Raw genomic sequence first — 19,901 nt, forward strand, 5'->3', positions numbered from 1 at the left:
ATTTCTAGTGCCCAAGGATCCAGAACATCTCTTGCCCAAGCCTGAGCGAAGAGAGAGAGTCTGCCCCCCACCAGATCCGGTCCCGGATCGGGGGCCAACATTTCATGCTGTCTTGGTAGCAGTGGCAGGTTTCTTGGCCTGCTTTCCCTTGTTCCAGCCTTGCATTGGTCTCCAGGCTGGCTTGGCTTGAGAAGTATTACCCTCTTGCTAAGAGGACGTAGCACTTGGGGCTGGTCCGTTTCTACGAAAGGGACGAAAATTAGGTTTATTTTTGGCCTTGAAAGACCTATCCTGAGGAAGGGCGTGGCCCTTACCCCCAGTGATATCAGAGATAATCTCTTTCAAGTCAGGGCCAAACAGCGTTTTCCCCTTGAAAGGAATGTTAAGGAGTTTGTTCTTGGAAGACGCATCCGCTGACCAAGATTTCAACCAAAGCGCTCTACGCGCCACAATAGCAAACCCAGAATTCTTCGCCGCTAACCTAGCCAATTGCAAAGTGGCGTCTAGGGTGAAAGAATTAGCCAATTTGAGAGCACGGATTCTGTCCATAATCTCCTCATAAGGAGGAGAATCACTATCGATCGCCTTTACTAGCTCATCGAACCAGAAACACGCGGCTGTAGTGACAGGGACAATGCATGAAATTGGTTGTAGAAGGTAACCTTGTTGAACAAACCTTCTAATTTTTTATCCATAGGATCTTTGAAAGCACAACTATCTTCTATGGGTATAGTGGTGCGTTTGTTTAAAGTAGAAACCGCTCCCTCGACCTTGGGGACAGTCTGCCATAAGTCCTTTCTAGGGTCGACCATAGGAAACAATTTTTTAAATATGGGGGGAGGGACGAAAGGTATACCGGGCCTTTCCCATTCTTTATTTACAATGTCCGCCACCCGCTTGGGTATAGGAAAAGCTTCTGGGAGCCCCGGGACCTCTAGGAACTTGTCCATTTTACATAGTTTCTCTGGGATGATCAAATTCTCACAATCATCCAGAGTGGATAATACCTCCTTAAGCAGAGCGCGGAGATGTTCCAACTTAAATTTAAATGTAATCACATCGGGTTCAGCTTGTTGAGAAATTTTCCCTGAATCTGAAATTTCTCCCTCAGACAAAACCTCCCTGGCCCCCTCAGACTGGTGTAGGGGCATTTCAGAACCATTATCATCAGCGTCCTCATGCTCTTCAGTATCTAAAACAGAGCAGTCGCGCTTACGCTGATAAGTGGGCATTTTGGCTAAAATGTTTTTGATAGAATTATCCATTACAGCCGTTAATTGTTGCATAGTAAGGAGGATTGGCGCGCTAGATGTACTAGGGGCCTCCTGAGTGGGCAAGACTCGTGTAGACGAAGGAGGGAATGATGCAGTACCATGCTTACTCCCCTCACTTGAGGAATCATCTTGGGCATCATTTTCAGTGTCACATAAATCACATTTATTTAAATGAGAAGGAACCTTGGCTTCCCCACATTCAGAACACAGTCTATCTGGTAGTTCAGACATGTTAAACAGGCATAAACTTGATAACAAAGTACAAAAAACGTTTTAAAATAAAACCGTTACTGTCACTTTAAATTTTAAACTGAACACACTTTATTACTGCAATTGCGAAAAAGTATGAAGGAATTGTTCAAAATTCACCAAAATTTCACCACAGTGTCTTAAAGCCTTAAAAGTATTGCACACCAAATTTGGAAGCTTTAACCCTTAAAATAACGGAACCGGAGCCGTTTTTAACTTTAACCCCTTTACAGTCCCTGGTATCTTTTGCTGAGACCCAACCAAGCCCAAAGGGGAATACGATACCAAATGACGCCTTCAGAAAGTCTTTTCTATGTATAAGAGCTCCTCACACATGCGACTGCATGTCATGCTTCTCAAAAACAAGTGCGCAATACCGGCGCGAAAATGAGGCTCTGCCTATGATTAGGGAAAGCCCCTAGAGAATAAGGTGTCTAAAACAGTGCCTGCCGATATTATTTAACAAAAATACCCAGATTAAATGATTCCTCAAGGCTAAATATGTGTAATATATGAATCGATTTAGCCCAGAAAATGTCTACAGTCTTAATAAGCCCTTGTGAAGCCCTTATTTACTGTCTGAATAAAAATGGTTTACCGGATCCCATAGGGAAAATGACAGCTTCCAGCATTACATCGTCTTGTTAGAATGTGTCATACCTCAAGCAGCAAAAGACTGCTCACTGTTCCCCCAACTGAAGTTAACTCCTCTCAACAGTCCTGTGTGGAACAGCCATGGATTTTAGTAACGGTTGCTAAAATCATTTTCCTCATACAAACAGAAATCTTCATCTCTTTTCTGTTTCAGAGTAAATAGTACATACCAGCACTATTTTAAAATAACAAACTCTTGATTGAATAATAAAAACTACAGTTAAACACTAAAAAACTCTAAGCCATCTCCGTGGAGATGTTGCCTGTACAACGGCAAAGAGAATGACTGGGGTAGGCGGAGCCTAGGAGGGATCATGTGACCAGCTTTGCTGGGCTCTTTGCCATTTCCTGTTGGGGAAGAGAATATCCCACAAGTAAGGATGACGCCGTGGACCGGACACACCTATGTTGGAGAAATACAGATATCTCTCCTCCATACACAGGAAGTGAGAGAATAACAAATGCGCAATAAATTTTACCTCACAAGCCCCGCCCATCGTGGGCGTGTCAAAAATAACGTCTCAGCAGACATCTTAATGCAAAAAACATTAACAAAACCACCAAAATTAGCCAAGTTCTCCTCAAGTCCCCAGTGCCTGCAATACTGCCATACATAATCCCCTTACAACACTAGGAGTAATGTATTAACAATCCCTGTCAGGGAAATAGTAAAGTGTCATGTCTTTTCCTTAAAGCAGCTTAAGAAAATAAATTAGCACTTACCTCAATCTGCCTGGCAGCAAGGCAGCTCACTAGGTTTGCAGAGGTCCTTTCCCTCACATTGACCTGTGGAAAATAATAAGGGTAGCAACTTTTATTTAAATATGAGGGAGGCGCAGTGAAAATTACGTCCCACATGTTCCCTTTGCTTAAAAGCCACCAATGCTCTACTAAAGAGACTGAAATGGACTACAGCTACACCATGGAGGAAAAACAGCACATACTAGTACTGCAAATAAAATAATAAACTCGATTGAAGAATCTTTTCAGACACTTAACTTTACCACTTCCTTACACTAACATGGGCAAAGAGAATGACTGGGGGTTGGATAGAAGGGAGGTGATATTTAACAGCTTTGCTGTGGTGTTCTTTGCCACCTCCTGCTGGGCAGGAGTAATATTCCCAATAGTAATTAGATGATCCTTGGACTCATCGTGTCATTAGAAAGAAAATATTTTATTGCTAAAAAAAATGCTAATTATCCGGGTCTTCAGCGATTCATAATCTTTTTTTTGCTGGTGGTGTGTATTCATGTGTATTTATGTTGGAAAAATAGTGCAGATAGAGTTGCTCAACACAGCGTTTCCACAAACCTTTAATTTGTAAAAAGAGCAATATCTGTGAAGTGCAATAAAATGAGATATAGAGATATATAAAATATAATAATAGTTTTGACTAGTAAATAACATAAAAAAGCCTCTATATCTGTGTAAATGGAGCGATAGCAAAAATGCTAACAATTCTCCGGTATTCAGTTCTTCTCTGAAAAATCCAGTTAGTGAACCGGTAATTAGAAAACCAGCTATTTAAATGCAAAAATAAAGGGGTAATTTTCATTACATTATCTGGAGCAGATATAACAAGTGCAGCTGCTGATTGGGCCAGCGGCAGTTTCTGCTCGAGTTCAGCCATATTTTCTTGAGGAGGTTAAATTATAACCTCCAATGAATTAGCAGTGGGGACCAACTTCCTAGGACATGGGGGCCACAGATCAAGATTTTAGAAGCCTTAAAGTGAAGGTCCATTTTGATGAATTATTGCCCGGTTTTTAATAAGCCTATTAAAATTTACATTTTACCGTTTTCTTCAAAAACGTACCTTTTAATCCTGAATGCCGCTACAGCGATTCCCCCAGCCGTCGGAAGCCTCTGCAGACGTCAGAAATGACGAATCAGGCTTCCTCCAATCACAGCTTCCCCCCCGGGGGAATCTTGGCCTGATGCAACGCTGTGATTAGAGGAAGCCGGATTCATCATTTTGGATCTGCGAAGACGGCTTGCGACGGGCGGAGGAAGTGCTGGAGCGGCTGCCAGGATTAAAAGGTAAGTTTTTGAAGCAAACTGTGAAATGTCAATTTTGATTAAATTGCCCTTGTTTTTAATAGGTTTATTAAAAACCGGGCACTAATTCATCAAAGTGGACCTTCACTTTAAGGATTGCATATACATTTATGGCTATGAAACACAATAGAATTCCTAAAAATGTCCAGTGCCTTAGAGCCAGATTTAGGTAATGTTGCAGGGTACCCTCTATCTGCTGTTGTCCCCCTCAGGGGAGGGAAAAAAATAAATAATTAGATGCACTGTTCCATAAAGAAGTGGGTGATAAGACACAACATGGGATATGATAAAATTTAGGATAATGTTACTTACAAGTGTGTTTGAGACGTGAAGAGATGGGCTATACTTCAGCTAATATGCATTGTTTATTAAGGCGCAGAATTCTAATACATAATGTGTGTGTACGCTGCATGATCAGCACTTATGACAGGGTCATTTATCCTGTTACCTACATGAAAGGAGCATTAATATCCCTACAGATCTGTCTGGCAGCACTTTCTATATAGCTCAGTTGGTTTATGGCTGTCTACTAGATTATATTTAGGTGTCTAACAGGTTATGTTACGTCAAAGGCAGCTTCATTTATTTTCTTTTTAAAACTGGCAATTTGTTCTAATCTATTAATGCCATGCATACATGTTAGGGTTAAAAGTTCATCAAGTTTTCATTTATTGAGCCGTACATTAAAAAAAAAAAAAAAGTGTGGCACACTAGCATCCATTATTTTTATCTCCTTATTCAAGAGCAGTTAGTACATTATTTCTGTAGGTTACAGAGGTGAAAAGGCAGCTAAACAATCTTACCTGCTAAATCTGAACCCTTCTGTGAATCAACCATCAGTGCATCAAACACCTCAAAGTCGGTCTTCTTAACATGGATGAGGTTATTTACAGTACCAAGCTGGCTGGTTACTACTGGCTTTATGTAGAATAAAAAAATAAAAATAAAAAAAAAACAGCGTTAATGGTTGATATGTTTTGTATTTAGTAAAATAGAGATGATTATATAGCATTTTGCCTACAAGTATTAGTTAAAGGGCCATGATACGCAAATATTGAAACACTTGATAGTGATGCGGCATAGCTGTAAAAAGCTGACTAGAAAATATCACCTGAACATCTTTATGTAAAAAAGAAAGATATTTTATCTCAAAAGCTCCTCAGTAGCCACATCCCATTGCAAAGGACTTCTAAGCAGCAAATCAGTATGTCTGTCCCGGGACAGCTAAGGGAGTGAGCTTTCGTGCACACTAATTATTTCCCTATTCAGTTTAAAGGGACAGTCAAGTCCAAAAAAAAACAAAACAAAAAAAACTTTCATGTTTCAAATAGGTAATGTAATTTTAAACAACTTTCCAATTTACTTTTATCACCAATTTTGCTTTGTTCTCTTGGTATTCTTAGTTGAAAGCTAAACCTAGGAGGTTCATATGCTAATTTCTTAGACCTTGAAGGTCGTCTCTAATCTAAACGCATTTTGATAGTTTTTCACCACTAAAGGGCATTAGCTCATGTGTTTCATATAGACAACATTGAGCTTATGCACGTGAATTTACCATGAAGACAGCTCTAATTGTCTAAAATGCAAGTCTGTCAAAAGAACTGAAATAAGGGGGCAGTCTGCTGAGGCTTAGATACAAGGTAATTACAGAGGTAAAACGTGTATAATTATAACTGTTGGTTGTACAAAACTGGGGAATTGGTAATTAAGGGATTATCTATCTTTTAAAACAAACATTCTGGTGTTGACTGTCCCTTTAAGGAAGGTTACTATGAAATCTCATGAGAGTTAAAGTGTCAGTAAACCTAAAATATAAGGTTATATAATTCTGCACATAGTGCAGAATTATATAACATTATATTAGCGATATAGTTATAAAACCTTATATTCCCTTTTCATTTTTTTTAAAATATGACAGTTTTTCAGACCCGCTCTCTGTGCTCTTCTGAGCGGGTCTGTTTTTATTACACAGCGCATCGGGCCAGCTGTATAGTCACAGCCCGGCCCAACCGCACCATAACACTAAGTACAGCTCGCTCCTGTGATCTGTCTGACAGCGGGAGCGAGCTGCACTTAGTGTTATGGCGCGGTCGGGCCGGGCTGTGACTATAGAGCTGGCCCAATGCACTGTGTAATAAAAACAGACCCGCTCAGAAGAGCACAGAGAGCGGGTCTGAAAAACTGTCATATTTTTAAAAAATTAAAAGGGAATATAAGGTTTTATAACGATATCACTAATATAATGTTATATAAAATTCTACACTATGTGCAGAATTATATAACATTATTTTTTAGGTTTACTGTCCCTTTAAGTCAAATCTCATGAGATCACAGTAAAAGAGTTCATGACCTCAGCACTGTTGATGCTGATTGGCTGCTGTGCTGTTCATTTCTTTTTCTTTTTTTTACCTGCAGCAACAGAGTATAACTTTTTACACAGAACTTACTCTGCTGAGCTGAGGAGATTATGTAAAAAAAAAAAAAAAAAAAAAAAAAGATATTTTACCGCACAGAGATGCTCAGGTGATATTTTCCTGTCAGCTTTTTACAGTTATACTGCATCAGTTTCAAGTGATTTAGCATATGAGTATTATGTCCCTTTAAAAGGTTGTGACTTATACCAGCTGGGCCCAAAAGGTATTTTGTATGGTAAAAGAAGATCTGACTGTTTATTAGCTGATCACAATGTTCTTATTTTTACCACAGCAAAACTTAATTGATTGTGAAATTAAAAACCTGTGTGGTAATGAACCTAAATTATCATTGCATATTTATTTCCTTTATTTTATCGGCAGATTTTATGTCATTCCATATGTGAATGTTCCTCAACATTCTGAGCTTAAAGTGTTTTTACAACATTAAAGCAGTAATCGTATTATAAATCCCAAAGTTTAACATCACACACCGAATTGTTATTTCTATGGCTGCATCTGTAGCAATAAATATATTGACATTTGATATCAATCTAATGGTAAATATCCTCCTTTTCAATTTATATATTACACATGTCATCTATTATCTGCACATTCCAATATTACATTGTACCATATATTGCAAGAGACCCAATATATGGTTTCTATATTATCGTTATCCTAAATACTATGTTTACATACTCCTCCCCTTATAAGTTCAGATACTTTTTTCTGTTCTACGGTTTCCGTCAGCATACACACAATTACAATACCTACATTAAACAACAAGGCCCCCATTAACCTTAACATGTTTTGCCGTTTGGCTTAAAGGCTGTGCACGCAAAGCAGCTAGAAAGGTTTGCAACCTTCACTTCGCGCTGCACCTCCTTGCAGCATGTCTACACTAATCTGTACCCTGATATCACTGGTCATGTACAGGGCTGTTACAGAATACAGAAATAATAAATAAAAATTATATACTGTGCTCTATAACTACCAACAGTCCTGATTTTATTAAAACAAGTCCTTATGTTGGTTAAATTAATAAACTATGAGAACTAATGAAGGTGCTACATATAATCTATATAAATCGGAGAATGGTTCAGGTTCCATTTTATTATATAGATTATACTGTATATAGCACCTTTATTTCTAAGTTACTAAGGACTTGTTTAATAAAAAAATTAAAAAAGTGTTTGCAGCATAAAAGATAAAAAATTGTACATATTTAAATATAAATATTACATGCGTTTAATAAATAAAAATACAATTTTTTATCGATGTGCAGGCAAAAATCCACTCTCCACACTACTGCTGACCAATAGATTACTTTCACCAGACGCTTATCTGTCTTAAGGAATCTGATTGGCTGCCCGAGACCTGCATCTTGCAGTACTCGGCTACACGAGTCCTTGCCAGTTGACGCGCGCGAGGTAAGTAGGAAGAGACACTGCAAGCGAATGTCCGTGCATCGCCTCTTCCCCCTAGCTATGCGAGGCTTTGCGTGCAGTGTGTCACAGGCTTTACACACAATAAAACATATATTTCAAAATAACAAATACATTTTTTTTTATAGCCTATTCATATATGTACAGCGTGTGCACAAGTATATCCAGTCTCACAAAAGCTTGTTGTAGCAATTTAAAATAAATACATATATACAGTAGAATACTTTGAGTCTAAAGAAAGGAAGCACTTTATAGTATGAAGGAAATCTGATGCACATCGCACGCTGAATGAAATGCTACGTCACTGATGCTGAGGGTAAATACTTTATCCATCTATACAGACATGGAAATCAGAAAAATTGGATGAAGACATAAATGCTACGGCAAGCAACTCTATTAGTTTAGAGTGCTGGTACTCTTTAATATAAACAAAATAATATCCAATAAATTGTAGAATTATGCATAAAAAAAAAATTAAAATCTTTTTATTGAGGTATGTCAAAACATAACAAAATACAATTCACGTTTGGCAAATGACACAAGCAATCTTTTGCAGGTGCCCAGACTATTACATCATGATTTATGTCCACATTATACATCATTAAAATACCCAAAAACTAGAATTACCCAACCCTAGTGGACCTCAAAGTATAATGGTACACTTGTAATAACATAGTAATAAAACCTCAAATGATTTTCTTTTTTTTTAAATCTATTTCAAGATAGTGTTATTAAAACAAACAAGAGTTAAAACGAACACACTCCTTCTATACAGCACCATAGAATCACTATCCAGAATAAATGAGCATGAGTTCACCCTTAAGATCAGTATTATAGGGGGAAGGATAATATTTTTTAAAAATAAGATAAGCATACATTTATTTCTATCTAGAAATAACAGGTGCTAAAAAATATAATAGAATAGGTTTAGCTGGGTAATATTCTATAATATCTAGGAGTTTTGTGTTATATATTCTGTAAGGGGCATAAAACTATAATACTCTAGCAGACTAGAATAAAAGTACCAGTGGTGTCCCTATGGTTTATGTGTTATCAGCCTAGAAGTCCTTACTCTATGCACCTGTCGGAGGTCTTGTAACACCAAGATTACTTACTAGAAACATATGCTTCTTAAAATTAAGTCACATACTTGGAGTTTGGGGAAAATTTTAATAGAATCTGTGTTCCTCTGTTTATCCAGTAAACAGATATAAGTGTGGGGGGGCGGATCCAATATTAGAAAAGCACCTATGAAAGGGGCATCCTTTATACTATGGGGTCATCACTCATATAAAAATAGAATGTACATACCGCATCTTCTCTGTGGAGAATAGAAATACATATGGGCCTGCAGCAAACTGGAAGTAAGAATCAACCATTGAAGATACTGTAGTACAAACACTAGCCCTGCCAGAGGTCGTATATGTGCTGCATGAGTAAGAATATTAAAGTAGCGAGTATTTAAAGGAATATCAGCAGTATAGCATATTACAACCAAAATATTTCAACCTAGCAGAGATGATTTCTGTCTAGAGCTGCATCATTAGCTGGGCATTAGTACTGGATGTGGTCTATAGATAAAGGATAAATTTCAAAACTAAGGGCTATCCATAGGGTACTTCCATCCCACTCCTATTTCCTGGGCATTGTAGGTATAAAATAGGATTTGGGCGACTATCTATAATTCAATTAAAAGGATCTATAGAAGGCCGTTAACCGTAACGTAAGGTATATGCGTGGAAAACTAGCGTCCAGAATATATGTGCAGACACTTAGACAACTATGAATATACAGAGCCTTCCTCGTTAAAAGAGCAGTAAAAGTAGTACATGTAAAAATATCTTCATCGACCCTGCCCTATATAACCTTAGGAGTTTCCACAAAGGACCAGGTTTGATCTGGATATAATAACAGGACTGTCAAAATATTCAAAACTATATAGAACATAGATGATATGTTATTATTCAGTCAGGGACCATACTCTATCCCGTGCATGAGCATAGTGAAAATTTATCTAGAAGGTGGTGCAGTCACTGTTTGGTAATTGTATATAACAGGGCTTGACAAACCCAGGAGCCTGGTAGCCACTGGCTCCTAGAATTTTACCCCTGGCTCCTAACTTTTTGGGTTATTTTCCATATATCTATATACAAATCTAACGGTCTGGCTCCTAAAAATATGCCTGGCTCCTAATTTTTAAACACATTTGTCAAGCACTGGTATATAATAGAATAGGATTCGCAATGCAAATAGGAAGGAGTATGGAAAATATGTTGTAGCTAGGTGTCCAACTATTTATAATCAACATCTAAAAATAATATATAAAATGTTAGGTATAATTTGGAGCCAAACGCTTTGTCCTCATAGTGCTGGAAGTCATCTATCTAAGAAACATGAAGCCAACCTATGTGGTCTAGTTCTGATATAGATATATATATATATATATATATATATATATATATATATATATATATATATATATATATATATATATATATATATATATATATATATATATATATATATATATATATATATATATATATATATATATATATATATATATATATATATATAAAAAACATAATTTATGCTTACCTGATAAAATCCATTCTCCTGTAGTGTAGTCAGTCCACGGGTCATCCATTACTTATGGAATATATCTCTTCCTAACAGGAAACTGCAAGAGAATTACCCAGCAGAGCTGCTATATAGCTCCTCCCCTCACATATCATACTCAGTCATTCGACCAAAGCAGACGAGAAAGGAGGAACCATAGGGTACAGTGGTGACTGGAGTTTAATTAAAATTTAGACCTGCCGTAAAAACAGGGCGGGCCGTGGACTGACTACACTACAGGAGAGAGGAATTTATCAGGTAAGCATAAATTATGTTTTCTCCTGTTAAGTGTAGTCAGTCCACGGGTCATCCATTACTTATGGAATACCAATACCAAAGCTAAAGTACACAGATGAAGGGAGGGACAAGGCAGGAACATTAAACAGAAGGAACCACTGCCTGAAGTACCTTTCTCCCAAAAATAGCCTCAGACGAAGCAAAAGTGTCAAATTTGTAAAATTTTGAAAAAGTGTGAAGCGAAGACCAAGTCGCAGCCTTGCAAATCTGTTCAACAGAGGCCTCATTTTTAAAGGCCCAGGTGGAAGCCACAGCTCTAGTAGAATGAGCTGTAATCCTTTCAGGAGGCTGCTGTCCAGCAGTCTCATAGGCTAAGCGTATTATGCTACGAAGCCAAAAAGAGAGAGAGGTAGCCGAAGCCTTTTGACCTCTCCTCTGTCCAGAGTAAACGACAAACAGGGAAGAAGTTTGACGAAAATCCTTAGTTGCCTGCAAATAGAATTTCAGGGCACGGACTACGTCCAGATTATGCAAAAGTCGTTCCTTCTTTGAAGAAGGGTTAGGACACAGAGATGGAACAACAATCTCTTGATTGATATTCCTGTTAGTAACTACCTTAGGTAAGAACCCAGGTTTAGTACGCAGGACTACCTTGTCTGAATGAAAAATCAGATAAGGAGAATCACAATGTAAGGCAGATAACTCAGAGACTCTTCGAGCCGAGGAAATAGCCATCAAAAACAGAACTTTCCAAGATTACAGCTTGATATCAATGGAATGAAGGGGTTCAAATGGAACGCCTTGAAGAACATTAAGAACTAAGTTTTAGCTCCACGGCGGAGCAACAGACTTAAACACAGGCTTAATCCTAGTTAAAGCCTGACAGAAAGCCTGAACGTCTGGAACTTCAGCCAGACGTTTGTGTAGAAGAATAGACAGAGCAGAAATCTGTCCCTTTAACGAACTAGCAGATAAGCCCTTTTCTAAACCCTCTTGTAGAAAGGACAATATCCTAGGAATCCTAACCTTACTCCATGAGTAACTCTTGGATTCGCACCAATGTAAATATTTACGCCATATCTTATGGTAAATTTTTCTGGTAACAGGCTTCCTAGCCTGTATTAAGGTATCAATAACCGACTCCGAGAAGCCACGCTTTGATAGAATCAAGCGTTCAATCTCCATGCAGTCAGCCTCAGAGAAATTAGATTTGGATGTTTGAAAGGACCCTGAATTAGAAGGTCCTGTCTCAGAGGCAGAGACCACGGTGGACAGGACGACATGTCCACTAGGTCTGCATACCAGGTCCTGCGTGGCCACGCAGGCGCTATCAGAATCACCGAAGCTCTCTCCTGTTTGATCTTGGCAATCAAACGAGGAAGCATCGGGAATGGTGGAAACACATAAGCCATGTTGAAGACCCAAGGGGCTGTCAGAGCATCTATCAGCACCGCTCCCGGGTCCCTGGACCCGTAACAAGGAAGCTTGGCGTTCTGACGAGACGCCATGAGATCCAGATCTGGTTTGCCCCAACGACGAATCAGTTGAGCAAAGACCTCCGGATGAAGCTCCCACTCCCCCGGATGAAAAGTCTGGCGACTTAGAAAATCCGCCTCCCAGTTCTCCACGCCTGGGATGTAGATCGCTGACAGGTGGCAAGAGTGAGACTCTGCCCAGCGAATTATCTTTGAGACTTCCAACATCGCTAGGGAACTTCTGGTTCCCCCTTGATGGTTGATGTAAGCCACAGTCGTGATGTTGTCCGACTGACATCTGATGAACCTCAGAGTTGCTAACTGAGGCCAAGCTAGGAGAGCATTGAATATTGCTCTTAACTCCAGAATATTTATTGGGAGGAGTTTCTCCTCCTGAGTCCATAATCCCTGAGCTTTCAGGGAATTCCAGACTGCTCCCCAGCCTAGAAGGCTGGCGTCTGTTGTTACAATCGTCCAATCTGGCCTGCGAAAGGTCATCCCCTTGGACAGATGTGGCCGAGAAAGCCACCATAGAAGAGAATCTCTGGTCTCTTGATCCAGATTTAGTAGGGGGGACAAATCTGAGTAATCCCCGTTCCACTGACTTAGCATGCACAATTGCAGCGGTCTGAGATGCAGGCGCGCAAATGGTACTATGTCCATTGCCGCTACCATTAAGCCGATTACTTCCATGCACTGAGCTACTGAAGGGTGTGGAATGGAGTGAAGGACACGGCAAGCATTTAGAAGTTTTAATAACCTGGCCTCTGTCAGGTAAATTTTCATCTCTACAGAATCTATAAGAGTCCCTAGAAAGGGAACTCTTGTAAGTGGTAATAGAGAACTCTTTTCCACGTTCACCTTCCACCCATGCGACCTCAGAAATGCCAGAACTATCTCTGTATGAGACTTGGCAGTTTGAAAACTTGACGCTTGTATCAGAATGTCGTCTAGGTACGGAGTCACCGCTATGCCTCGCGGTCTTAGTACCGCCAGAAGTGATCCTAGAATTTTTGTAAAGATTCTTGGAGCCGTAGCTAATCCGAAGGGAAGAGCTACAAACTGGTAATGCCCGTCTAGGAAGGCAAATCTCAGATACCGGTAATGGTCCTTGTGAATCGGTATGTGAAGGTAGGCATCCTTTAGATCCACTGTGGTCATGTACTGACCCTCTTGGATCATGGGAAGGATGGTTCGAATAGTTTCCATTTTGAATGATGGAACTCTTAGAAATTTGTTTAGGATTTTTAAGTCCAAGATTGGCCTGAAGGTTCCCTCTTTCTTGGGAACCACAAATAGGTTTGAATAGAATCCCTGCCCGTGTTCCGTCCGCGGAACTGGGTGGATTACCCCATTTAGTAAGAGGTCTTGTACACAGAGTAGAAACGCCTCTTTCTTTATTTGGTTTGCTGATGACCTTGAAAGATGAAATCTCCCCCGTGGAGGAGAAGTTTTGAAGTCCAGGAGATATCCCTGAGATATGATCTCCAACGCCCAGGGATCCTGGACATCTCTTGCCCAAGCCTGGGCGAAGAGAGAAAGTCTGCCCCCCACTAGATCCGTTTCCGGATAGGGGGCCCTCTCTTCATGCTGTCTTAGGGGCAGCAGCAGGTTTCTTGGCCTGCTTGCCCCTGTTCCAGGACTGGTTAACTTTCCAGCCCTGTCTGTAACGAGCAACAGCTCCTTCCTGTTTTGGAGCGGAGGAAGTTGATGCTGCTCCTGCCTTGAAGTTACGAAAGGCACGAAAATTAGACTGTTTGACCTTTGATTTGGCCCTGTCCTGAGGTAGAGCATGGCCCTTACCTCCCGTAATGTCAGCAATAATTTCTTTCAAGCCGGGCCCGAATAAGGTCTGCCCTTTGAAAGGAATATTAAGCAATTTAGATTTAGAAGTCACGTCAGCTGACCAGGATTTAAGCCATAGCGCTCTGCGTGCTTGGATGGCGAATCCGGAGTTCTTAGCCGTAAGTTTGGTTAAATGCACAACGGCATCAGAAACAAATGCGTTAGCTAGCTTAAGTGTCTTAAGCTTGTTGATTATTTCATCCAATGGAGCTGAGCGAATGGCCTCTTCCAGAGACTCAAACCAGAATGCTGCCGCAGCAGTGACAGGCGCAATGCATGCCAGGGGCTGTAAAATAAAACCTTGTTTAACAAACATTTTCTTAAGGTAACCCTCTAATTTTTTATCCATTGGATCTGAAAAGGCACAACTATCCTCCACCGGGATAGTGGTATGCTTAGCTAAAGTAGAAAATGCTCCCTCCACCTTAGGGACCGTCTGCCATAAGTCTCGTGTGGTGGCGTCAATAGGAAACATTTTCCTAAATATGGGAGGAGGGGTAAAAGGCACACCCGGTCTATCCCACTCCTTGCTAATAATCTCTGTAAGCCTTTTTGGTATAGGAAATACGTCAGTACACACCGGTACCGCATAGTATCTATCCAACCTACATAATTTCTCTGGAATTGCAACCATGTTACAATCATTCAGAGCCGCTAATACCTCCCCTAGCAATGTGCGGAGGTTCTCTAGCTTAAATTTAAAATTGGAAATCTCTGAATCCAGTCTCCCTGGATCAGATCCGTCACCCACAGAATGAAGCTCTCCGTCCTCACGTTCTGCAAACTGTGACGCAGTATCTGACATGGCTCTCATCTCATCCGCGCGCTCTATCCTTAACCCAGAGCTATCGCGCTTGCCTCTTAATTCTGGCAACTTAGATAATACTTCTGTCATAACAGTAGCCATGTCTTGCAAAGTGATTTGTAAGGGCCTCCCTGATGTACTTGGCGCCACAAAATCACGCACCTCCTGAGCGGGAGGCGAAGGTACTGACACGTGAGGAGAGTTAGTCGGCATAACTTCCCCCTCGTCGTCTGGTGATAATTTCTTTACATGTAAAGATTGACTTTTATTTAAAGTAGCATCAATGCAATTAGTACACAAATTTCTATTGGGCTCCACATTGGCCTTTAAACATAGTGAACAAAGAGATTCATCTGAGTCAGACATGTTTAAACAAACTAGCAATGAGACTAGCAAACTTGGAAATACTTTTCAAAATTAATTTACAAGCAATATAAAAAAACGTTACTGTGCCTTTAAGAAGCACAGAAAAACTGACACAGTTGAAATAACAATGACCAAAATAGTTATAGCAACCAAATTTTCACAGTAAATGTATTAAGTTAGCAAAGGATTGCACCCACCAGCAAATGGATGATTAACCCCTTAGTACCCAAAAACGGATAACAATTATATAATTAACGTTTTTCTCACAGTCAAATACACTGTCACAGGACTGCTGTGCCTGATTACCTCCCTCAAAATGGATTTTGAAGACCCCTGAGCTCTCTAGAGACGATCTGGATCATGGAGGATGAAGTAGACAGATTGTGACTGAATTTTTACTGCGCAAAAAAGCGCTAAAATAGGCCCCTCCCACTCATATTACAACAGTGGGGAAGCTCAGATAACTGTTTCTATGCAGAAAACAAAGATGGCCATGTGGTAAAAATCATGCCCTAATAAGTTTTATCACCAAGTACCTCACAAAAACGATTAACAAGCCAGTAAACGTTTTTAACATACATTTGAAAGTTATGTATTATTATTAATAAGCCTGCTACCAGTCGTTTTTACTGCAGTTAAGGCTCATACATTATTTCAGTATTAACAGTATTTTCAGAGTCAATTCCATTCCTTAGAAAAAACATAATTTATGCTTACCTGATAAATTCCTTTCTTCTGTAGTGTGATCAGTCCACGGGTCATCATTACTTCTGGGATATTACTCCTCCCCAACAGGAAGTGCAAGAGGATTCACCCAGCAGAGCTGCATATAGCTCCTCCCCTCTACGTCACTCCCAGTCATTCGACCAAGGACCAACGAGAAAGGAAAAGCCAAGGGTGAAGTGGTGACTGGAGTATAAATTAAAAAAATATTTACCTGCCTTAAAAACAGGGCGGGCCGTGGACTGATCACACTACAGAAGAAAGGAATTTATCAGGTAAGCATAAATTATGTTTTCTTCTCTTAAGTGTGATCAGTCCACGGGTCATCATTACTTCTGGGATACCAATACCAAAGCAAAAGTACACGGATGACGGGAGGGATAGGCAGGCTCTTTATACAGAAGGAACCACTGCCTGAAGAACCTTTCTCCCAAAAATAGCCTCCGATGAAGCAAAAGTGTCAAATTTGTAAAATTTGGAAAAAGTATGAAGCGAAGACCAAGTTGCAGCCTTGCAAATCTGCTCAACAGAGGCCTCATTCTTGAAGGCCCAAGTGGAAGCCACAGCTCTAGTAGAATGAGCTGTAATTCTTTCAGGAGGCTGCTGTCCAGCAGTCTCATAAGCTAAACGAATTATGCTACGAAGCCAAAAAGAAAGAGAGGTAGCAGAAGCTTTTTGACCTCTCCTCTGCCCAGAGTAAACGACAAACAGAGAAGACGTTTGTCGAAATTCCTTAGTTGCCTGTAAGTAAAATTTTAGAGCACGGACTACATCCAGGTTGTGCAGTAGACGTTCCTTCTTCGAAGAATGATTTGGGCACAAGGAAGGAACAACAATCTCTTGATTGATATTCCTGTTAGTAACTACCTTAGGTAAGAACCCAGGTTTAGTACGCAGAACTACCTTATCCGAATGAAAAATCAAATAAGGAGAATCAATGTAAGGCTGATAATTCAGAGACTCTTCGAGCCGAGGAAATAGCCATTAAAAATAGAACTTTCCAAGATAACAACTTTATATCAATGGAATGAAGGGGTTCAAACGGAACGCCCTGTAAAACATTAAGAACAAGGTTTAAACTCCATGGTGGAGCAACAGTTTTAAACACAGGCTTAATCCTGGCCAAAGCCTGACAAAAAGCCTGGACGTCAGGAACTTCTGACAGACGTTTGTGTAACAGAATGGACAGAGCTGAGATCTGTCCCTTTAATGAACTAGCAGATAAACCCTTTTCTAAACCTTCTTGTAGAAAAGACAATATCCTAGGAATCCTAACCTTACTCCAAGAGTAACCTTTGGATTCACACCAATATAGGTATTTACGCCATATCTTATGGTAAATCTTTCTGGTAACAGGCTTCCTAGCCTGTATTAAGGTATCAATAACTGACTCGGAAAACCCACGTCTTGATAAAATCAAGCGTTCAATTTCCAAGCAGTCAACTTCAGAGAAGTTAGATTTTGATGTTTGAAGGGACCCTGTATCAGAAGGTCCTGTTTCAGAGGTAGAGACCAAGGTGGACAGGATGACATGTCCACCAGGTCTGCATACCAAGTCCTGCGTGGCCACGCAGGAGCTATTAGAATCACTGATACTCTCTCTTGTTTGATTCTGGCAATCAATCGAGGAAGCATTGGGAAGGGTGGAAACACGTAAGCCATCCTGAAGTCCCAAGGTGCTGTCAGGGCATCTATCAGGACTGCTCCTGGATCCCTGGATCTGGACCCGTAACGAGGAAGCTTGGCGTTCTGTCGAGACGCCATGAGATCTATCTCTGGTTTGCCCCAACGTCGAAGTATTTGGGCAAAGACCTCCGGATGGAGTTCCCACTCCCCCGGATGAAAAGTCTGACGACTTAAGAAATCCGCCTCCCAGTTCTCCACTCCCGGGATGTGGATTGCTGACAGGTGGCAAGAGTGAGACTCTGCCCAGCGAATTATCTTTGATACTTCCATCATAGCTAGGGAGCTTCTTGTCCCTCCCTGATGGTTGATGTAAGCTACAGTCGTGATGTTGTCCGACTGAAACCTGATGAACCCCCGAGTTGTCAACTGGGGCCAAGCCAGGAGGGCATTGAGAACTGCTCTCAATTCCAGAATGTTTATTGGCAGGAGACTCTCCTCCTGACTCCATTGTCCCTGAGCCTTCAGAGAATTCCAGACGGCACCCCAACCTAGAAGGCTGGCGTCTGTTGTTACAATTGTCCAGTCTGGTCTGCTGAATGGCATCCCCCTGGACAGATGTGGCCGAGAAAGCCACCATAGAAGAGAATTTCTGGTCTCTTGATCCAGATTCAGAGAAGGGGATAAGTCTGAGTAATCCCCATTCCACTGACTTAGCATGCACAGTTGCAGTGGTCTGAGGTGTAAGCGTGCAAAGGGTACTATGTCCATTGCCGCTACCATTAAGCCGATTACCTCCATGCATTGAGCCACTGACGGGTGTTGAATGGAATGAAGGGTGCGGCAAGCACTTTGAAGTCTTGTTAGCCTGTCCTCTGTCAGGTAAATCTTCATTTCTACAGAATCTATAAGAGTCCCCAGGAAGGGAACTCTTGTGAGTGGAACGAGTGAACTTTTCTTTTCGTTCACCTTCCATCCATGTGACCTTAGAAATGCCAGTACTAACTCTGTATGAGACTTGGCAGTTTGAAAGCTTGAATCAGAATGTCGTCTAGGTATGGAGCTACCGAGATTCCCTGCGGTCTTAGTACCGCCAGAAGAGCACCCAGAACCTTTGTGAAGATTCTTGGAGCTGTAGCCAATCCGAATGGAAGAGCCACAAACTGGTAATGCCTGTCTAGGAAGGCAAACCTTAGGTACCGGTAATGATCTTTGTGAATCGGTATGTGAAGGTAGGCATCTTTTAAATCTACAGTGGTCATGTACTGACCCTCTTGGATCATAGGTAAAATTGTCCGAATAGTCTCCATCTTGAACGATGGAACTCTTAGGAATTTGTTTAGGATCTTTAAGTCCAGGATTGGTCTGAAAGTTCCCTCTTTCTTGGGAACCACAAACAGATTTGAGTAAAACCCCTGTCCCTGTTCCGATCGTGGAACTGGATGGATTACTCCCATTAACAAGAGCTCTTGTACGCAGCGTAGAAACGCCTCTTTCTTTGTCTGGATTGTTGACAACCTTGACAGATGAAATCTCTCTCTTGGAGGAGAGTATTTGAAGTCCAGAAGGTATCCCTGAGATATTATCTCTAGCGCCCAGGGATCCTGGACATCTCTTGCCCAAGCCTGGGCGAAGAGAGAAAGTCTGCCCCCCACTAGATCCGATCCCGGATCGGGGGCCCTCAATTCATGCTGTTTTAGGGGCAGCAGCAGGTTTCCTGGTCTGCTTGCCCTTGTTCCAGGACTGGTTAGGTTTCCAGCCTTGTCTGTAGCGAGCAACAGCTCCTTCCTGTCTTGGTGCAGAGGAAGTTGATGCTGCTCCAGCTTTGAAATTACGAAAGGAACGAAAATTAGACTGTCTAGCCTTAGCTTTGGCTTTGTCCTGAGGCAGGGCATGGCCTTTACCTCCTGTAATGTCAGCGATAATCTCTTTCAACCCGGGCCCGAATAAGGTCTGCCCTTTGAAAGGTATATTAAGCAATTTAGACTTAGAAGTAACATCAGCTGACCAGGATTTTAGCCACAGCGCCCTGCGTGCCTGAATGGCGAATCCTGAATTCTTCGCCGTAAGTTTAGTAAGATGTACTACGGCCTCCGAAATGAATGAATTAG

At 40.9% G+C, this 19,901-nt stretch overlaps 1 protein-coding gene across 2 annotated transcripts in view; it reads right to left on the minus strand.

Annotated features, from left to right (window-relative positions):
• The window catches only part of PRKAB1 (protein kinase AMP-activated non-catalytic subunit beta 1), a 254,628-nt gene that overhangs the window by 27,380 nt on the left and 207,347 nt on the right, over positions 1 to 19,901 (minus strand). For both annotated transcript variants that reach the window (XM_053702065.1, XM_053702066.1), the window contains one exon: positions 5,042 to 5,156. In XM_053702065.1, the coding sequence (XP_053558040.1) occupies positions 5,042 to 5,156 (115 nt within the window). The remainder of the gene's footprint in view (positions 1 to 5,041; positions 5,157 to 19,901) is intronic.

This window comes from Bombina bombina, chromosome 2 (genome assembly GCF_027579735.1).
Source record: "Bombina bombina isolate aBomBom1 chromosome 2, aBomBom1.pri, whole genome shotgun sequence".
Classification (NCBI taxonomy): Eukaryota; Metazoa; Chordata; class Amphibia; order Anura; family Bombinatoridae; genus Bombina; species Bombina bombina.